General features: G+C 32.8%; 2 protein-coding genes across 3 annotated transcripts; one reads left to right on the top strand and one right to left on the bottom strand.

Moving 5' to 3' along the window:
• Positions 1-4,650: 4,650 nt before the first annotated feature.
• LOC101261021 (transcription initiation factor TFIID subunit 7) lies at positions 4,651-12,968 on the top strand. Of its 2 annotated transcripts, none has more exons than XM_004237969.4 (6): positions 4,651-4,788; positions 5,134-5,244; positions 11,407-11,540; positions 11,639-11,758; positions 12,090-12,159; positions 12,505-12,968. In XM_004237969.4, the coding sequence occupies exons 2-6, from the start codon at positions 5,136-5,138 to the stop codon at positions 12,663-12,665; spliced, it is 594 nt and encodes a 197-aa protein (XP_004238017.2). In that variant the 5' UTR covers positions 4,651-4,788; positions 5,134-5,135; the 3' UTR covers positions 12,666-12,968. The 2 variants fall into 2 exon arrangements, with proteins under 2 accessions (XP_004238017.2, XP_019069195.2); XM_019213650.3 differs by having other exon boundaries at positions 4,675-5,052.
• Positions 12,969-16,864: 3,896 nt separating this feature from the next.
• Positions 16,865-20,475, bottom strand: LOC101261323 (uncharacterized). Its single transcript, XM_004237970.5, has 5 exons — positions 20,155-20,475; positions 19,726-19,773; positions 19,488-19,610; positions 18,148-18,520; positions 16,865-18,058 (listed from the first exon to the last, which is right to left on the bottom strand). The coding sequence occupies exons 1-5, from the start codon at positions 20,202-20,204 to the stop codon at positions 17,243-17,245; spliced, it is 1,410 nt and encodes a 469-aa protein (XP_004238018.3). The 5' UTR covers positions 20,205-20,475; the 3' UTR covers positions 16,865-17,242.
• Between the last annotated feature and the right edge of the window lie 478 nt (positions 20,476-20,953).

The raw sequence follows: 20,953 nt of genomic DNA on the forward strand, positions 1-20,953 counted from the left end.
CCATCAAATAAGATAATTGGTCCCATTAAACAAAAAAAAATATTAAAAAAAGGTGAACTTTGTTTAGATTGCAAATAAAATATTTAGAAATAAGTACATGGACGACCACAAAAATTTACATAGAATTTTTTTAAAAAAATATTTGAATTATATATTATCATAATTGAATATTTAAATATATAATAAAAATTATTGTTAAACATTATATAGTTTTAATTTTGAAAAAAAACTTATCACTTGAAGAATAAAGATCTTATATAAATAAGTTAATAAAAAATATATATGATCTTTTTTAATTATACATGTTATCTTAAATTATAATACATTTAGATTTTATAATTTATTGAGATTAGTAGCGGAGATATATATTATGTAATAATTCTTCTATGTAATAACTAATTGAGAACACATGTAAAAAAAATTCACAAGTTAGATTGAAAAATGATTAGTATAAATATCTTATATTTTATGTTGGATTGAAATGAATATCAATTCAAATATATGGAATAAAATTTCTCCACAAATTTAAGATATTATCAATGTTAACCTCAAAAAACACATGGAACATGTGTATGCATATTTAATTTCCCTTTCATTTAGTCATTTTCTAGTTTCATAATGTATTCTTTGTATGTCACTTGAAATTATTATTTATTTTTTTATAACATTTCAATATAAGATTCGAGATTTATGCTTAATACAAAATAATATCGTCCGCCTTTATTATCTCTTCTAAGCTACGACACATTATTTCAAGAAAACGGTTGGTCATATCAATTATTTATTTTATTTTAAATTTTATTTTTAGGGTTGAAATTTTTATATTTTATTTGAAGTATAGAATATAGAATTTTAGATGTGTTACTATTATTATTATTATTTAATTATTATTGATAAGAAGAGAGAGAGAAATGGGTCAAAAGAAAATGTCATTTTAATTTTTTTTGGAGACTCCAGGATAACCCGCAGCAGTTATAACTTTTGCCACAATCTTTGTTCTTTTAGGTGAGCACTTTGTGCGCATTGGATAAACTCTCCATTGTGTAATAGCTTGCAAACAACACAGGGAATGTAAATCGCACGGTTTACTAGGTAAGTTCTATGCGACTGGCTCGACTTATAAATTATTGAGGGGAATCAATCCCGGGTCATCAGTGCGAATAATAATTCGATATTTTATGAATTATTATATAATGAACTCAGAGATAACGTAGATTAGTTTTAAAAGCCTACTAATTTAAGTAAGTATCTAATGTGTTCTTCGATAGTGAAGTCATTTCCAAAGGAGAAACAATGTGTTTTTGAAATCAACGTGTTTCGTGGTTAAAATCTCTGAAGAATTTAAATGAATTAAATTTGATTAGGTAGAGAGAAAAAAAATCTTAACAAAAAATTAATATTCTGCGGATATATAACTCAAACTCCTTTATATTCTTTGAATTTTATCGGTGGTGTAGCTATTAAGATCAATACAATTATTTATATCTCTTGTAAAATTGATTAGCTACATTATATTTTATATTTTTCTTATTCTTTATAAGTTATTTTATGAAACGAAAAAAGAATCGCGCATCTACAATAAAATTAGAAAAAAATGAATAATAATTCTATCAAACAATATAAATATCCAACAACTTATAGCTACATAGTTTTTGTATGATAAAATCTCTCAACGAAAACATTTTTTGCTTGCGCATTTCATTCATTATGTGCAAGAATAGTCAATAAAATAGATCTTTGCAATAATATTTAAAAACTTATTAAGTGTACCAGTAATATGTATGGATTCAATTTATGATATTAGTAGAATATATATTTAATCCAAGTTTTCCGTACATAAATTATAATCAAACAAAATTTCAACTTCAAAATTTTCAAAAAATTAAAAATATTTGAATTTTATGTTCATGTGCTTATTTGCTAACTAGTATTTGACTAAAAATTTTGACTAAAATATTATAGATTGGACTTCAAAAATTTATTTGACCATAAAATTTGATCAAATTATAAAAATCTAACTTTTATATAATTTCAAGATCTTAACAACTGTCTCAGACCATTTTTAAGTTCTTAGAACTTTCACTCACGAAAAATTTAAAATCTAAAATCACAATCATAAACTCAAACTTTCAAGTATCAAGTTTCAACAAATAACATCTATGGCTAAAGAGGAGCTTAGATTGGATAGCAAGTTTGGTAAGATATTCTTTTTTTAATTATTCTTTCTAGAAAATAATTTTGTTCATAAGGATTATATGTTGCAATGATCGAGAAAAAAAAATGGTTTTCACCCATTTGTAATAGAAAATCTAATTAGTGGAGTGATAAGCAGTGTGTAGGCATAAGTTGGGTTAATTCGAAATTTAATTTTTTTTTGAATTGAATTAGGGATTAAATTTTGAATTCAAAATTTTAAATTTCATGGATTTTGATTGAATATTGAGTCTAAATACCATGGATATTAGGATTTCTGAAGTTGCAATTTTCTATAAGTTTAATTAATAATATAAAACTATATGATATGAGAGTATAGTGACCTCAATCCTTGTTAACTGAATAATTGTAGAAGTTATATTTCATAAAAAATTCAAAAATTACTTTCTTTAATTTATATTAAGTGAATATCTAATATTTTTTTTATTGTTCATAATAATTGATTTATTTAAAGTTCAAGATAAATGTGTGAATTTTGTTCTATATTTATCCTTTCCTTTGATGAAGTATTATATTTTTTACGAGATAAATTATACTATTTACAAAGTAACGTCTACGATTAAAAAAACAATAGAGAAAATGTCTTTTAATTTATTTCCTTAAATATTTTTCTTAATAGTTATGCATTGCCTCACAAAATCATAAAATTTGACCAGATTTAAAAATCTAACCTTTAAATAATTTCAAGATCTTAACAACTGTATCTGACCATTTTTTAGGCTCTCATGACTTTCACTCACAAAACTTTAAAATCTAAAATCACAATCATAAACTTAAACTTTCAAGCTTCAACAATAAAATCTATGGCTAAAGAGGAGCTTAGATTGAATAGCAAGTTTGGTAAGATATATTTTTTAAATTATTCTTTTTAGAAAATAATTTTGTTCATAAGGAGTATATGTTTTAATGATTCATAAAAAAAATAAAAATTTCACCCATTTGTAATAGAAAATTTAACAGCGGTGATAAGCAGTGTGTAGGCAAAAGTGGGCCAATTCGGAATTTATTTATTTTTATTGTATTTTTTTTTAATTTTTTAAATTTATGGATTTTGATTGAATATCGAGTCTAATACAATGGATATTAGGATTTCTGAAGATACAAATTTCAATGTCTTATTTTTAGCTTTATCCATATCATTTGTGCTAAATGCTAGGAATAAGTTCATTTTCTTTTTAAAGTTATAGTATAAGTTATGTTAATAATATGAAAAACTAAATGATATGAGAGTATCATGATGGCAATTTTTATTAACTGAATAACCGTATAAAGTTATATCTAATAAAAAAAGCTATTTTTTTTATTTCATACTAAGTGATTTTTTGAGATTTTTTTATTGTTTAAAATAATTGAATTGTTTAAAGTTCAAGACATATGTTTGGATTATTTTCTATTTTGTCCTTTCTTTTAATTGAGTTTTATATTTTCTACAGGATAACTTACACCATTTACAAAGTTATATTTATGATTCAAAAAAAGATAATATTAAAAAATATAATTTCAATTATGTCCTCAAACATTTTTCTTTAACAATGTGCATTGCCTCACTATACAATACAGTGCTATCCAAACAAAAAGTGTTAATATGGAATAGAAGAATTATTAGATTAACTGAGATCGTTAATTTTTATGATTGATCTTAAAGGCTCAAGAATCATAATTTACCACAGTGGCTACACCAATTAATCCAAAATTGAATTTTACCCAATTCATCATTATTTTATTTTAATTGTAGTTTTTTTCAATTTAAAAACTTTAAAATTTTCATATTGAATTCGAACAATTCATACCCTCGACTTAAAATAATAAATACTTCTTTATTTTTAACTTTTTTCTTTTTAAATTTGAACCTAGATATAAGTTTGGACAACTTTCATATATAGCAAACATAAAATGCATATTTGTATGTTATAATAAAGTTTGCATAATTGCACTCCATAGCAAACACATAAATGTATAATTCGCTATACATATACAATTGAAGCGAATTATATAAAATTAAGTGTGTAAAACTAGAAAGAGAAAGAGACTTGAACAGAGAATTGTATAAAACAAAGTGTATAAAACGAATTGTATAAAATGTAAAAGTGAGAAAGGCAAAAGAGACTTGGACAGGGAATATACAATTGAATCGAATTGTATAAAACGAGAAAGAGAGAAATTATATACAATTTAAATTTGTATAAAACGAAAAAGAGAGAAAGACAAAAGAAACTGGGTAGGAGAGCATTTTTATTGTTTAATTATAAGTGTATAAGACGAAAATATTTATAAATTTTCTCTCGCTTTATACAAATAGAAACACAATTTATACATTTCGATTAATATTATTATTTAAATCAGATTTGCTGACGTTATTATCATTATTTTAATTATAATATTATTTTTTAAAATATTTTTCACATTACCACCAAAATCATTCTAATTGCTATTAATTAGTGTCTCAATTTGCATAAATTCGACACACTTCCATTAAAATCATTTTTCATTCTCTCACTTTTCTCGAAACCCAGCTTCTTTTTTTTTTTTTTTTTTCTTCATCATCTCTGCTTCAACAATTGGCACTATTTTGTGGTGAGAATTCTATCAATTTACTATGTTAAAGAGAGAAGAATCGAAATTCCTACTTATTAAAGTTTTTTTTCGAAGGAATTTGTTTGATCTATTTCTATAAATTTTGATTCTTTATTCAAAGTAGAGTACAAATTACTCGTTTGAAAATTGTATGATTCTTGACTGATACTTATGGAGAAGATAGTGATGTCAAAAGGGTGGAGAAGATAGTGATGTCAAAAGGGTGGAGAAGATAGTGATGTCAAAAGGGTTCTTTGATTGAAAGTAGAAAATCAAGTTTAAGGGTGTTTCTGAAGTTATTTTTGTTTGGTCAAAAGATTCAATTTTTCTTCTAAATTTGTGCAGCCATGGATGAGCAATTTATTCTGAGGGTTCCACCTTCTGTTGCTGAGCGAATTGACCGTCTTTTAAGTGAAAATCCTTCTTCAGAAGACAAACTGGACTTGTCTTTTTCTGGTAACTTCTTTTTTTCTTTTGGAGTTCTAAATATTGTTGTGCAGGAGCTTATAGTTTTAAGTTGATGGTCAAGAATACACTGAACTATCAGGTGTTCATTGTTCCCTTTTATTACTTGAAATGTGGCAATTATTAAGGTAGGAAAAGGAAACAACTAATAGTTGAGGTGTCTTTTGGTAACTAGTTGGTGATGGTTTAGGTAGGAAAAGTAAATACCGGACAGTTTAGGTTGAAAACTCGCAAAAATGTGATATTTCAAGTGTGATTTTTGCCATTATCTTTATAATTTTTGACACAATTATTTGACATGTTGGCATTTACTCTTTAGATTTAAACTAGTCCTACTTCACACCAACATTCCTTTTATGTTGTTTCACATCGTTAATACTCTCGCATCACCTATCAAAACAGGAAACCATAGTCCTTCCATCTTTCGCTTCCCATGTGTTCGTATTGTCATTCCTTAAACCTTTGATTATTATTTTTATGATAGCCAGGGTGTCCGAGCCAACCTGTGTACACTTCAGCTAATTCCACAAAGTACTTGCTACCTCCGACCGTGCAAGTATTAGGTAACTCTTTTCACCAAAATTTGGACAGATGGGAAGAAATCATTAGTGTTTTTGCCTGTTGAACCTAGGACCTCACGGTTCTCAACCCACTTCATCGATCACTATTCACTAGGCCACCTCCGTGAGAGCTGAACCTTTTTACTCCCCCCTATATCTTCCAATTCCGTATACTGCTTCTGATTCAGAGAACCTTTGGGATTTAGAGAATCTGTGATTCGTCTTAAAAATGTTAAGTATTTAGTACTGGAATGAAATTTACTTGAATAGAGGGGAAAATACATAGAAGATTCATCCAAATCTAACTGATTTGGGATTGAGATGTGAATGATTAACTATAGACTGAATGGTTTTCCAAACAATTTTTATTCTCTGAGGTTATCTGGAATACCCATAAGAAGTTCCAAAATATTGGGGGTGTGAAGTTGTCAATAGAGCATAGTTTATTCTACTGTCGTTTTGATTGAATTTGTAAATTAATAGTCTTTGGTGTCCACAAGTTATATGGCCTCATCTGATTTCTAAGGCAGGATTTTCCCCCCATTGTGGCCCGCCATACCTAGGTCTTTTCTTTCATATGCTAATAAGTGAAAACATTGTGGTCTGAGTTTTGGATTTTTGTCCAGACCTCCCTGAGATCCAATGAGGATGAAAACTTCATCCTTGTTTAATTTCTTCTAAAGTGGGAAGAGAGGTTAAGTAGTCATTGTCTTCATAGGTAACTTTCTTAGGGATGCAGCTTAATATGTTCCAGTCCACTTGTTCCTTTTGAGTGAATTGTTTTTGGAAAAAATTGACTGCTTCAAAAGCTCTGCCATCTTCCCCTTCTATCCAATTCCCAAACTCATTCTTTATAGTCTTGAGCATAAGTCTCCTCCTTTTACTATTGATAACTGATGGAAGAACTTGGTGTTGTTGTCTCCTTCCTTAAGCCATTTAAGTGTAGCTTTTTGTCTAAAGTAAGTCTTCAGTTTTCAAATGCTTAATGAATTCAGCATTTGCCTTATTGTATTCTTGTCTGATGGTGCTAGAATGGTTGGTTTCCATTATGGTTTCAGGATCTTTTACCTTTTTTTCAAGCTTCTTGGTGTTTTAAAAAATGTCACCAATGCTGTTTTTTGACCACCAAGAAAGATGTTTGCGCACATTTTTAAGTTTCAAATGCATTTTCCACATTGGGTTGCCATGGACCTCAATGTTCCACGCATTTTGAATAACTCCCAAGTAGTCAGGTTGCTCTGTCCAAAAATCAAGAAACTTGAAGTACTTAATTCTCTGAGGAGTACCTGTAGAGAAAGAAAAGAAAACAGGTGACTGATCTGATCCTGTTCTTATGAGATGAGATATGCTAGAATCAGGAAAAGTCTTAATCCACTCGTCATTAGCCACGACTCTGTCTAGCCGTTTCCAAATCCTGTCTTCAGGGAATCTGCCATTACACCACGTGTATTTGGAGCCAATAAAGCCCAAGTCAAGCAAATTACAGTCCATTAGGCAGTCTAAGAAAGGTAATCTTTTGGCCATCCTGTGGGAGTTGCCCCCCTTTTTTTCTTCTGGACCAACGATGCAATTAAAGTCTCCTGTAACACACCAAGGAGATGAGATGTTAGCAGACCAGTCCCTCAAACTATCCCACAAGTCATTTCTGAGGTGAGCTTTGCATTTAGCATAGACAACAGAGATAATAGTCTTGACATCTTCACAGACAAGCTCACAGGTAAGAATTTGATATTCATCTCCTCAGATCACACACTTCTGTTGAGAGTCACAAAATATCCAAATCTTAATATTGGAATTGGCAAAACAGTAGTCAAAACCAAGAATTTTGTTGTGTCTCAAAATTTTGGAAGTATTAGTGAAAGGTTCAAGGACGGCAAGAAAAGTAACATGTTGAGAGGATTTAATCATTTTCAATCTCTCAAGAGCACCTTTGTTATTAATGGCCCTCACATTCCAAATAAGAGTCTTGATCACTAATAAAAGGCGATTTAGAGAGTAATTTTTGACTGTGATCTAGTCACAGTAGTATTAACATGGGAGCTATCTCCTTTGTTGGATTTGTTTCTTCTGTATTTCTACTCTTTTCCTAGAGAGGAAAGATTGGTGTTGTCAATAATTTCTCCAAAAGCTTGCTGGACTCTTTTTTTACTAATATGGGAGGGTCATAAGCATCATCATCACTGTCTTCAGAACTTGAACTGCCTTTTTCAAGACTTTCATATTCATTCACACTGTCTGAGACATCAACATCTTCTTCCTATTCAGATTCTAAATCATCATCTTCAGTAACCTCATTACTGTTCAACTGTTGCCTTACTTTGTTAGAAAGTTCTTTACCAGATGGTCTCTCTTTAATTTGAACCTCGTCCTCATTAGACGATTCAGAGTCAGAGCTTTCTTGGATTGTCATAGCTTGTAAGTGAGTATTTTCAGTATCATGTGGCTGAGCTTCTGTTTGCTTTCTTCTGTTGGAAGCTGTTTCAGCATGTTGAATTTGCTTATTTGATGTGATATTGTGTTGGTTGTGACCCTGTGATCCTTGGGATGAGCTCTTTGATTGTCGTCGTTGCGGCAGAGCATTTTCTGATCTTTGCTTAACTTTAGCAGTATGATCTAATTTGTTGGCAGCATTCTTTTTCTGTTGGATTGGTTGAGGTTGTTGTTGAGTGCTAGCTCTACCTGTTAGGGTAGTAGAGATTTTCCCCTTGTTCTTTTCCACAACATCGCCATTCTTTTTCTTTCGTGACTCTTCCTGAATAGTAGTGGAAGTGAGCTTGCTAGTCTCGACATATTTTGGGTTGCCTTGCGTCTTTTTTGTAGTATGCTGACGCAACTGCTTTTGCACATCAAGAGTGGATGTGTTCTGCTTCATGTTAGTTTGAGTTCGGACAGTGTGCTGCTTGGTGTTGTTCTTGATTTTTACATGATCTTTATTGCTATTCTGATGATCAACTTGCTTATCATTAAGAACTTGAGCAGGATGCTTGTTCTGGGCTTGTTCCCGTCTACTCTTGATATTAGAGGCTTGAGCAATAACAACTTGGTTAACGATGCTAGTATCATTTCCCAAAGACGGTACCGAATTGGTCCTAACATTAGGGTTATCCTGGTTGGTTTGGTTCTTAGTTTTCTCAGTGCTCTTCTTTCCTTTTCTGGTAACAGTGGTAAAACCATCATCTTCATCGTGATTTTCATGTGCTTGTTTTCTCTGTTGGTTTAAATCCTCTTGCTTTTGAGCTTTAATTCTTTCATCTCTAGCTTTGTTCCTGCATTCCATTTCGAGATGTCCTTGGAGTTTACAGTAGAGACAGTATAACGGGGCATCCTGATATTCAATATCTAACTAAACCCCATCGTCAGTGCCGTCAAGCCTGGAAAAGCCAAGCCATATTTGATCCATCTTGGGTTTGAGGAGGTCTATCTCGACCTTGATTTTAGCCACATTGCCTCTAGACTTTGAGTCTGTGGCCTGATCAGGAGCAACCGCAGTTCCCACAGCATTCAAAATCCTCAAACTATGTCCCAATGAAAAAGGTGCCACGGCAGCTTATGAATAAGAATCTAAGTAGGAGCGATTGAGGTTCCCACTTCGGGTTTGAAATCCGGAGTATATTTGAGAATTTTCATAGGAGTATCACCAATGTGAATCCAACTTTTGAAAAGGATATGACTATAATCTGTTTCATTTGAAAAATCCAAATAGACATGTTGAGGGTTGAAGTAAGCCACTTTGGCAGAATCTTTGAGGTGAAATTTTGTAGCTAAAGATTTCCTTATTTCTCCACAGTAGGTTTGCCCTTGGAATATTTTCCTACTATGGTAAACTTGCATGACTCAGCTAGATTAACAAAGTAATCATTGGCAATTAAATAAACAGCTGGTTTACCTAGATGATTACTGTGAGTAATTTCCACCGGAGAGATTCTTAGACTGCTCTGCAAATTTACCTTGATCAGCTGCTGCAAAAGAAGCTTTGGAGATGTAGGATTCCATCTGTTTTTCGGCACCAGCTTGTGAAGCTATGTTGGCCCCATCTTTAGTATTATCATTGGACGTATTAGATTGATCAGCAGATTTGGGGGCTTTATCAAAATTGGAGGACATTTTTGGGAAAGAATCCTTTCGAGAATTGGTATTAGTGGTGTTGTGATTAATGGTTGTGTCACCCTTCTCGTTCTGCGTAACAGGTTCACCCGAGAAATTCTCTTTGTTCCTTACATCATCTTCAGAAGATGATTCTGGATTTCGAATAGTCTCAACACTGTTCTCGAGAGTTGGAGAAGGAACGGTGTCTTTGTGGTTGATTCGAGAGGAGGAAAGGTTTCCATCGTGGTTGAATTGGGTTGCTCCGGTGATAGTCATCTCTTTGTTTGTTACAGTTGGGGGCTGAGTAAGGGTGGAGGTGCGGATATCAGGAGGGACAGGTGGTGGTCCGTTGGGCTCTGGCCCAAATAAATCGACCGTTAGCACAGGTTAGAGAGAGAAATAATTTAGAGAGAAGGCAGCGCATTTTGATTGTTCCTTAGAGAGATTTTCTCCTCTCCTTTTTGCGTGTGTGGATATATATACATATATATCTCGTACCGTCTGGTTTCTTTTGTTTTTATCTATAGCTTGCTGATTGTGTAAGTATATTTGTGGTATGTCTTAATGAGTTGGATTAAGACATAGGTATTCTATGCTGTATTGTTCTCTTGCTTTCTTCCTTCCGGAGAGGAATACAATCCTTTTGAAATGGTGAAAGAGTTTGGAAGACAGTTATTCATTGATTTCTCCTCCTTCACAGCATAAATCCCCCTGTATGTACATTAGGGTAGGTTCTGATCTTCTTTTTTTAGTTTGGGGTGTAGTGAGACCAGTCACTCCGTCAATCTAAAGATAAATGATCTCATATCAGGTTCTTGACTTAGAGTTGGAGCCTTTTAATTTTTTTCATTTATAGGTAGACTATGAAGAAACTTCAATAGAAATAAAAACCAAGGATTAAGAAGCACTGCTACAATCTTAATCCTACTCTAATAGTTCTTATTCAAAAGTTGCATGAGACAATTAGTATAAGGTTTCATGTATCAGCAACTAAGAATTAGCTCTAGAAACTTGTCAATGTCCACAAATTAGTTGGTGCTAGTTGGGGTAAAGTACCATATTTTCTGGATCTTTTTTATAATTTATTTAATACCGGACTATCCTACAAATTAACCGGGATTTCTGACTTGCGACACAAATTTGACTCTATTGCCAACCATTGCATCATGTTCTTCAACTTTGTAGATGAAGATATATAGTCATCTGTGATTATGCACCATTTTATTGTAGTTACTGTTTTTTAGGGAATGCTTTGCCATGCTTTTTATTGTATTTTTCCATGATTTATTCACTTCTGATTATTTCTTTTTTGATCTGCTTTAATATGCTTTTCAGTGAACTGAGGGTCTATCGAAAACAACCTCTCTACCCTCCCAAGTACCCCCCCAACCCCCCCCCCCCCACCCACCCACTTGTGGAATTATATGTTGTTGTTGTAGTACTCATCTTTTAAGCATCTTATCATACTTCATGCATGTGCTTTTTGAATAAGTGTTGTTCTTTTCAGAGGATGGAAAGACGGGCAGTTTTGTCATAGGCGAGGAGCACTTTCCTGCATCACTTTTGAATCTTCCTTGCATAGTGGAGTCGTACAAAACTTATGATGACAACGTGCTCATTAAATCCGCAGACATTGGTCAAGTAGGGTTAGGATTAATCTTTCTTTTTCCCTTCAGTTATATGAATATGATTTTTCAATCGTCATTGTTCCTAGAATGTAAACTTTGTTGATCTGACAGATGATTATGGTGAGAGAAGAAGGTGATCCTGTTCCAGATGTGGTGGAATATAGACATGGCCTCACACCTCCAATGAGAGATGCACGAAGACGAAGATTTCGGAGAGAGCCAGATCTTAATGTAACAGTCTTACTTTCCTGAGAAAAACTCATTTATTTACTTTCTAGTTTGTCCCGATAGAGAGAATGTCATGGGTGGGCTATCTATTCTGTGGAATGGGGGTATAATTTTTTTTGGAGGGCTTGGGGTATGTATGTGAAAGCAAATAGGGGCTTATTCTACCTGAGGCTTCTCAGTTTATCTGGTTCTCTGCTGATAAATGAATTGGAATAAAATCTGTTCGTAAATATAGTGGAGCTCTCCTTATCCCTTGATCCGCCCTTTTCTAGTTTTATATATTTTTCTGGTAAGTATCCTTGTACTTACAATGTGCCTGTTATACTTTTCGCAGCCTGAGCTTGTTCGGCGTGTTGAGAAAGACTTGCAGAACATAATGTCTGGTGGAACAGCTGAGAATATTGATATCCTTTCATATTTCCCTTCTCCTCTAGTTTAAATAGAATGACACGTGGTCTATATATGAGAATGGAAGTTGCTAAATAGACTTGTGTTAAATGTTTATATAGGCTATATTCTGACAAATTAGAACTGCGAGTTTTAACAAATCCTAGCTATGCTGTTGGTAAATTGACATTTGTTAGCTTGTACACCAGAGTCAGTTGGACAACTTTTGCTGGTGAAAGAACTTGTGAAAATTTCTGTTTGACTATTTACCAGGAATCGTGGTAATGTCAGGGAAACTTTAATGCTTTGAGCTTTAAAGTTTCATCTTTATCATTTTTGTTACTCCTTAACTAATCGATTACATATAGAAGTTGTCGAGCAAGAGGAAGGAGGTGAAGCAAGTGCACGCCATGTGAACAAGAAAGTGGCACAACCTGCAACAAAGCCTGACATTTCTGAGCCCGGGACAGCTGGTGAGGATCCTGATAGAACTGAATCTGAGGATTCTGATGATTCAATATAGTCGATGACATTTTTCAGCCTTTGCTATTGTTATAGTGGCTACAAGTCTTTGCTAATGTTGTAGTGCACTTCTAGTTAAGCGCCTTCAGAATTTATTAGAAATTTTAGCTCTTGTATTTTAATACAGTTGGCTTATCGTGTCTAGGTTTGAATATCGCTGTAATATAACAGTTTGCAATGTCTACTTCAGACATGCTAGCATGACAATTGCAAATTGTGTTCTGTAAAGTGATGGTCTATCTCCAGTTGGATGTATTGAATTTGCTTATTTTTTTTTACCTAAAATAAGATGTTTATTGCAAAATTGATCAACTTCGACACCCTGAGAGGTTGGAGTCGGTAAATTTGTTGTGTTTGATGAGACTTGAGAGAGTGGATGGAAGTATAGGATAAAGCTAAATCGTGTAAGGCTCGAGAACTTGATGTTTAGGTCACCTTCTTGTGAGTTCAGATTCAGATACGTGACTATGGGTGTTGATTTAGCATATATTATATTTGTATATCTTGAGTTGAATGCATGCAGAAGGTGAAAATGTTTTTATGCCTAGTTATGATGACCAAATTTTGTGTTGAAGACTTTGAGTTGTGTTGACAGAGTTGTAATTTTTCAACTCTGGGATTACTATGTTTTCTCGTTTCTGTTACAATGTTTGGTGAGTGCACAATAGATAAAGCTGAAAAGGAAAATGTTAATGTAGAGCCTAAAGCCAAAGAAACTCTAGAGGGTGTGTTTTGTGCTAAGGAAAATGTGTTTCACGTAAAATGATAGTTTCTTGAAAAAATAAGTACGTTTCGTAGTTATTTTCTTATGTTTGATATGTAAGCAGATTTTTTTCTACGAAGGTAAGATAAGGTCTGAGGTGGAGCGTGTGTGGCTGGGAGACAATGAAATTGAAATGTTACTCGTCGTATATGAAACTTGTTTTTCCTAGTTTCATTAAAGAAATTTGTTTCCTCATTTTTAGGAAATTTGTTTTCTTAAAGAAAATCTCCTTTAAAATGTTTTGATCAAACTGGATATGAAAAAATTGAAGAACACATTCATACCAAAGACACCTTCATTTAAAGTTCAGGTGAGAAATATCGTGGACATTCTTAAGCTTACCAAGTCATCTTCGTAACTTAATGATACGTAATTCCTCTGTTCGGTATTGTTTGTCATGGTTCCTACTTTTAGAGTTAAACTATAAAAACTTTGACTAACATTTTACAGTGCATTTTTTCATCATATTAATATACAAAAAAATTGTAATTTATAGTACTTTTCATATAGTTTTAGAATATCTAATTTTTTGGTTTAATATATCAAATTAATGTAATCTAATTTACCTGTGAAAATTAATCAAATTGACTTTCGATAAACGCAACATAACAAACATTTTCGAACGGAGGGAGTAGTTATGTACAAGAATGAAATACGCTTAAATCTCGTAGTTGAGAATTACTCTATGAATATCTATATCCATTCAGTGGGTATGAACAATAAATTTAGAAATCTCTTTGCATATACCACGAGTTTTAAGTCTTTTTCTTTTTTTAATTTTAAGCCTAAGTCAAATTGTGTGACGTAAAATAGAGACGGACGAAATATTTTTTTTTTCTTAGATCAATTTTAACTTTTATAGGTATTCATTTGAATCGCAGGAGTATCTTTTAACGTATTAGAAAATATATATGACATTTAATTGTATGATTTGCTTCTGAATATTTATTTTTATTTTAATCAAACATATATATAACGAAATAATGCAAGCAATTAACTCAGCATAAAAATATAAACTTTTAAGCTATGCGAAAAGAATATTAATTTTAAAATATGAAAGAAAAAAAAAATCTCATCTCAAAATAAAATAAAATATGAGTGTTGCAGAGGAAAAATTCCACCACGTGTTGGCCAATAGAAATCCATCTTGTTCCTCAAGCTACTCCAACCCACTCCCGTATATAAACCCAAGCCTTTCAGCTTGAGTCTGCCATCTTCACAGCTCAGTTTTTGCTTTTCATATTTCTTCTTTTGAATATCATGGGTCGTCGAAGTGGTGGTGGGTTCAGATCCAGTAGTAGTAGCAGCGGAGGTCTGTAATCATTGATTTTTTTTATTTTTTTTTGTAGAAATGTATATGTATATTTTTATTTTTTTTTATTTGAGTAAATTACATTGGATATTCAGTCTCATGGTTTGCAAAGGGGCAGACTGTTTGTAAGGTTGAGTGGTTATGTGCATGGATGCCATGTAAAATAATGTCAGTTAATTTTAATTTTTCCTGTGCCAAAAAAATGTGTTTTGGTGAGACAATTTTTTTCGCAAAGATCAATCGATATTGTTTAGCAGAAAATATTCTCGTTTTCAGTTATCACCAAAAAAGTTGAATGAACATGAGTGTAAGTGGTGTCAAAAAGCTGTGATACGAAAATATGACACAGCTTCTTTTGCAGGAAGTTGGTTTCCATGGTCAAAATCCTGTTCATCTCCTCCTGTTGCTGCTGCTGATAAGCCATTGAAGAATTCACCTTCACCGAAGCCAAATCCGAAGCCTGGCAAGTCATGATCATCTCATTAATTCCTTTACAATTTTCGCAGTGCCTCAAATTTTTGCAGTGCCTCAAATTACCGACTTAAAATTACATTGTGTATGTCGTTGTTGTTATTCTATGACTTTCAGAATTTTGGTTCCCATTTATTGCAGCTTCTCCATTCCTGTACAGAGTTAACCTGCAGCAGGAGATCTTGGTTCCTCATTTACCGATGGTCAGTAATTGCTTCAAATAGACAACTTGAACTATTGATTTACGTGATTGGAAATAACCAATTAGGTTTACGATATAACCAAATCAATTATAGTCAGATTCTAATAGCATCAATTTGTATATATTCAATGCTCATATTTTGGTGTGGTAAAAAAACAGGAATGGCCTTTGGTAGTGGAAATGCAGTTGGCCATAGGATAGCAGATGCCGTGTTTGGCCCTCGGGTTTTTAAACACGAGGTTCAGGGGGCTGATCCTGCCCCCTCAGCTGCTTCATGTGCTGCCTCAATGACAGCTTTCCAAGAGGTATATATGCTAATTTCCGATAGCTTCTCTGTTGCATTTGCTTGTTAATGCTATAAAATTAGCATAATTTTCCTAAATCCCATGATAGAGCAATAATGAAATGTTAAGAATGAATTACATTATTTCTCTATCATTTTTTCAAATTACAAGAATTCCTTAAAATTTATGGATTTCGGATACATTACCAATGGATAGCACATTCGGATTTGGATACATAGAAAAGGAATGTATTAGAGAGAATTGAATGTATGGATTTTTGAATTCTTTTTTATAAATGATAGAGAATTTTTGAAATTATGATAAAATAAGATAGTATTTAGTTAATATTTTTATAAAATTAGGGTACAAAACAGAGATGAGAGTTCATATAGCCAACCAAGGCAACACTATTGATAATAAGGTGTGTTTTGTTTGTTGCAGTGTCTCAATATCAACGGAGGCGACCTAAGCAAATGTCAGTTTTACATGAATATGGTGTGTGAGTGTCGCAGAAATTCTACCACACTGGCTTGATTTCATAGACCTTGAAGACCAGCTTAATAATATTATGATGACGATCGACTAGTTTTGTTGGATTGAGTTTTGTCTCTTTCGTTTTAAGTTAATCACTAGGTTGTCATTCAGTTCTATTTACTACTTGAGTTCATCTCATTTTCTATCATCTTTTTCAATATCATGAATATTATAAATTTTCAAAACAATCTCCAGAGCATAAAAAGACTTTCCAAAACTATATTATTATGTTCGAAGAAATTATCCTCATTCTTGTTAGGGAAAATACATAAAATCCCTCTCAAATTTGTCCGTAAAACTTATTTTAGCACTGTAACTATACGGATGTTCAAGTACCCTCTTAAAGAACTTTCAGGTAAATTAAGTACAACCTTACATATACAATACTTACTTCATGGTTGGGAGGTGATATACACGCGGCCACATCAGCGCCACCTCAGTGACAAGTTGACAACATGTCAATGGTGAAAAGATTTAGTTTTATTTTCTTTTTTTCTTTATCCATGTCATATTTTCTTTTTCATTTTTTTTATTCTTCCATACAATTTCTTGTTCCATTTTCAGTGTTGCTCGTCTCCTTCGTCGTTCCATTTCTCCATTACAATGCTAATTAAAAGTTCCCTAGATAGAAAACTAACACAAACAACATGATTTTATAATAATTTTGAATATATATATATATATATATATATATATATATATATAATTTTGTACTTCCATAATATAGTAAGGCAAGAAAGGCATTGTTGCTTAGAAACTTAATTACAAGAAGCACATCAGAAGACCAGATGCATTAGTAAATATATTTGCAACTGGGGCAATTACTTTAAATGGTACTTGACCCAGTGGATTTGTCGAGGTGCGTACAAGTTGGCACTGACATTTTGGAAACAAAAATTACTTACCTTGTAATGTACAGCAAGCCTGCAACTTTCCAGGTGGTAGTCTTCTGTTAGCAACAAAAAGCTGATGTATAACAATTTTACCGAGCCACATTTGATGGATTTATGGATTATCGTCTAATGTACAAGCTTCCTTGAGCATCTTCAGCAATAATTTTGCAAAGGGGACTATGGAACTCTCTAGGCCACATAACAATGTCACTTCCTGATATTTCCATCTTTGATAAATAATCAGCAGCTCGGTTTGTTTCACGCCACGAGTGAGTGACTTGGTACTTCTGAAACTTGTTTAACATTTTCCAAATGTGTTGAAGGCAGCTAGCAGCTTTCTGATTATGTGGTTGCTCTTTGTTAATAGCTTTCACTGCACCCATCGAGTCGGATTCTACCCATATCATTTTGATCCCGATACTGACAGCAAGCATAAGACCTCTCCATATAGCCAGTAACTCAACCAAGAAGATATCGTCACATGTAACTTCAGAGACACAAGCACATATAGCAGCACCTTCATAATCACGAAGCAAACCACCAAGACCAGCTCTTTTCCGGTCTATAGATCCATCAGTATTTAGCTTTGTCCATCCAGGCTTTGGCTTTTTCCAAGTGCAGCACCTTAATGGTCTTCTAATAGGCAAATTAAAGCCTCTTAATTCCACAAACTTGAGAGATTTTATCTGGTTCAAACTCTCAAGTAAAACTTTTAAATAATTTCCCTCCAACTTTGAAGCAAGTTTAGCTTCTTTACTTGCCATGATCATTTCATGTTCCCTTTGTTCGTCTTCCTTCAGTTTGTGCTTCCTACCTTTGATGTGTTGCTTTAGACATTTCTTGCTGGAGACGCTCACCAGACAGAGCGGACAGCTCCAGTCCATCTGAACTTTCTTAGGACAAATTGTCCGATCACATTTAGGAGAAGATTCAGCCTGAAACAGAATTATAAAGAAAATGATCATGAACATGTCACCGTCTTAAGATCATAGGAGAGGTGTTTGTAGGGGAAAACTATGATTACCTCATAAATGACCAAACTTTGCAGGTTGTCCTTTTTATATTTTTCAACATGTCGGGGTGCTGCATCAACATAATCACTGCACTTCATGGCTATGTTGCTCGAACTCTTTGTACATGTCAACAGCTGTGTGTCGGATTCTCCAAAAGTAGTGTATTTTTGGAGAACCCGACGCGGGTGCGACATTAAAAGTGAAGAGTCTGCACAACTTAGCTCCATGGGCATGCTCTTGTTCTTTTCTGTGACATATTCTATGTGTGGATTTGGGGAAAGACATGGCTTAACAAAGTTCATATACACATAAGAAGCAACACCAAACTGAGGCAGTACGAGCAAGAGGGATGCTAATCCTTTTGCATAATGCCAAAATGAAAACCTAAAGAAATCAATGCACTTAGGTCAGATTTAGTTATTGTTGAAAAAATTTCCTTCAGGTTTAAGACACCCTTGGTGAGAGACTCATGAACCGAGCACGATAAGAACAGCCAAACTTAACTATAAATTGCAATAAAGATTCTGAATTTGTAATTACTAACATATAACTCCATACATTTTCTCATCCAAAGGTAGATTGTGTCACTGTAAATTGCAGAAGCTGAATATTTCTCTCAAACATCCAAAGAATGAATGAAGTGGTTGTACTGAAATGAGCCTTGGCTTCTATTTTGGTAGTAGTATTCATCAATGACCAACCATTTATATATTTGGAAGTTCTTATGCCATATAGTATTCATCAATGACCAACCATTTATATATTTGGAAGTTCTTATGCCATATAGTATTCATCAATGACCAACCATTTATGAGAACAAATATATATCCAACATAAGTGTTACATACACAACACTTGCTACAATGAAGTAGAATTATATTCTTAGTATAAAGCACCATAGCTACAATGACAACATACCCGGTGCAATCCCACAAATGTAGTCTGGGAAGTATGGTGTGTACACAACAACCTTACCCTCCCTTATGAAGGTGGAAAGGTTATTTCCGATAGACCCTTAGCTCAAGTGAAGCATATCCAAAAACAAGTAAAACCAATACAGTAGTGAAGAAGCCAATACTAAAAACAATTAAGAAAAAGACAAGTCGCAACAACAAAATGTACTAAAATCAAAGAGAATAATAATAACAATACATAAAAACACCATAGCTCTCTGCAAATAATAGCTGACACGAATAACAAAGAATGCAATTCCATTCATAACCTGACTTGCATTCGTACTACCAACCATTAATATGTTCCTAAAATTTAACCACCAATATCATAAGGTATCAACTTAACACATAAGAATTCTAAAGACATGTCTTTGGATGAAAGCAAAATAAAAGATTACCCTGTCAAAGGCTTTGCAAGAGTCAATTCCAATACTGTGGTTAATCCAAATAGGACCCAATATTGAAGACACTTTTCGTAGCTGGATTCTTTATCACTCTCTATCGCCCGAATTGATGCATATCTGTTTTTATCAAGAATGTAACATAACTCAAATGCCTAAATATCCCAATTTCACATATCCAACAAAAACTCAAACAAACAAATGGTAAAAAAAAATTCTCTTTTTACTAACTCACAGAGGACACAGCAATGTCACTGATGGTCTGCAAAATATCCAGAAAGAACTGTAGAAAAAAACAAAAACCAATAATTAAAAAAAAATTAGATATATGGAAGTCAAGAGCAGCTGATCAAAGACAAAACTTAAAATGTTAATTTTTTCTTCTCTCTTTCTACCATGTGTATATATATATATAGAAAGGGGGCTTAACAAAAACCTGAAAAAATAGGACATAAAATTGACAAGCACAATGCGCTACAACTATTAACAAAATCCAAAATCATCCTATGATTATTTAGCCCCATCATGTCTTTACTATGAAAATCTTAGGGGAAAAAAAAACAAGACAGTCTTTTTTTGTCAACAAAATAAAGCAAGATTTTTTAATTTTTTTTTTGATCAAGAAAGAGGAAGACTTGGTGGGAGAGGAATGGATGATACTTACCAAGAGATCAAAATTTTAGCTGAAATCAGAAGAAAGCTGATCAAACCCATTGTTACTTTTCTAAGTTCTTGCTTTCTTTTGTTAAACCAATTTTTTTTGGACTTTTATTTTTATTTTATTTTTACATGCATGTCTTATTTGATTGGTTTTGGGAAAGCAAAGGGAAATAAACATGACAGTGGGAATTATAAAGGGAAACGAAGAGACTTTCAGGCTAAGGAGTCAATGTTTGGTCAATTATCCATAGGAGAAAAATGAAAACAAAAATAGAAAATAAATTCATACGGCCTTTTCTCTTTGGTTTCTCACTAAAAGTCGACTAATTTTAATTCGCATTGAATTCATTTGAAATAAACTTTTTCTATTAATTGCGTATGAAACTTGAAAAAAGATTTATTATATCAAACTCAAGTCGACGAAAATGAAAATTCCTGGAGAGCAATTATTGCATTTAGGTAGGTGTAACAACTTTAAGGTACAACATAAATTTTCTTCAAAGCATTTTGTTTTTTATTTTCTATTACACAAGAGAGGGAAAAGAGAAGAAGCATATATTGTAGAAAAATTTCCCACTTGTACCATGGTTAATTTTTCGTTTTATTAATAGTCATTTGTCGTTAAATTTATTGCATTTATATTATTACATTATTTTTTATCTCAAAAAGTTATTTAATTATTAACTATTTTAATTGAAGACATCATTGACAACCTTCATTTATATTTGGTTACATTTCATGAATAGTACATTCATACTTGCACAAATTTGAGTTTCTAGCTCCAATACTCACGAGTTCTGATC

The sequence above is a fragment of the Solanum lycopersicum genome, chromosome 4, assembly GCF_036512215.1.
Source record: "Solanum lycopersicum chromosome 4, SLM_r2.1".
Lineage (NCBI taxonomy): Eukaryota > Viridiplantae > Streptophyta > Magnoliopsida > Solanales > Solanaceae > Solanum > Solanum lycopersicum.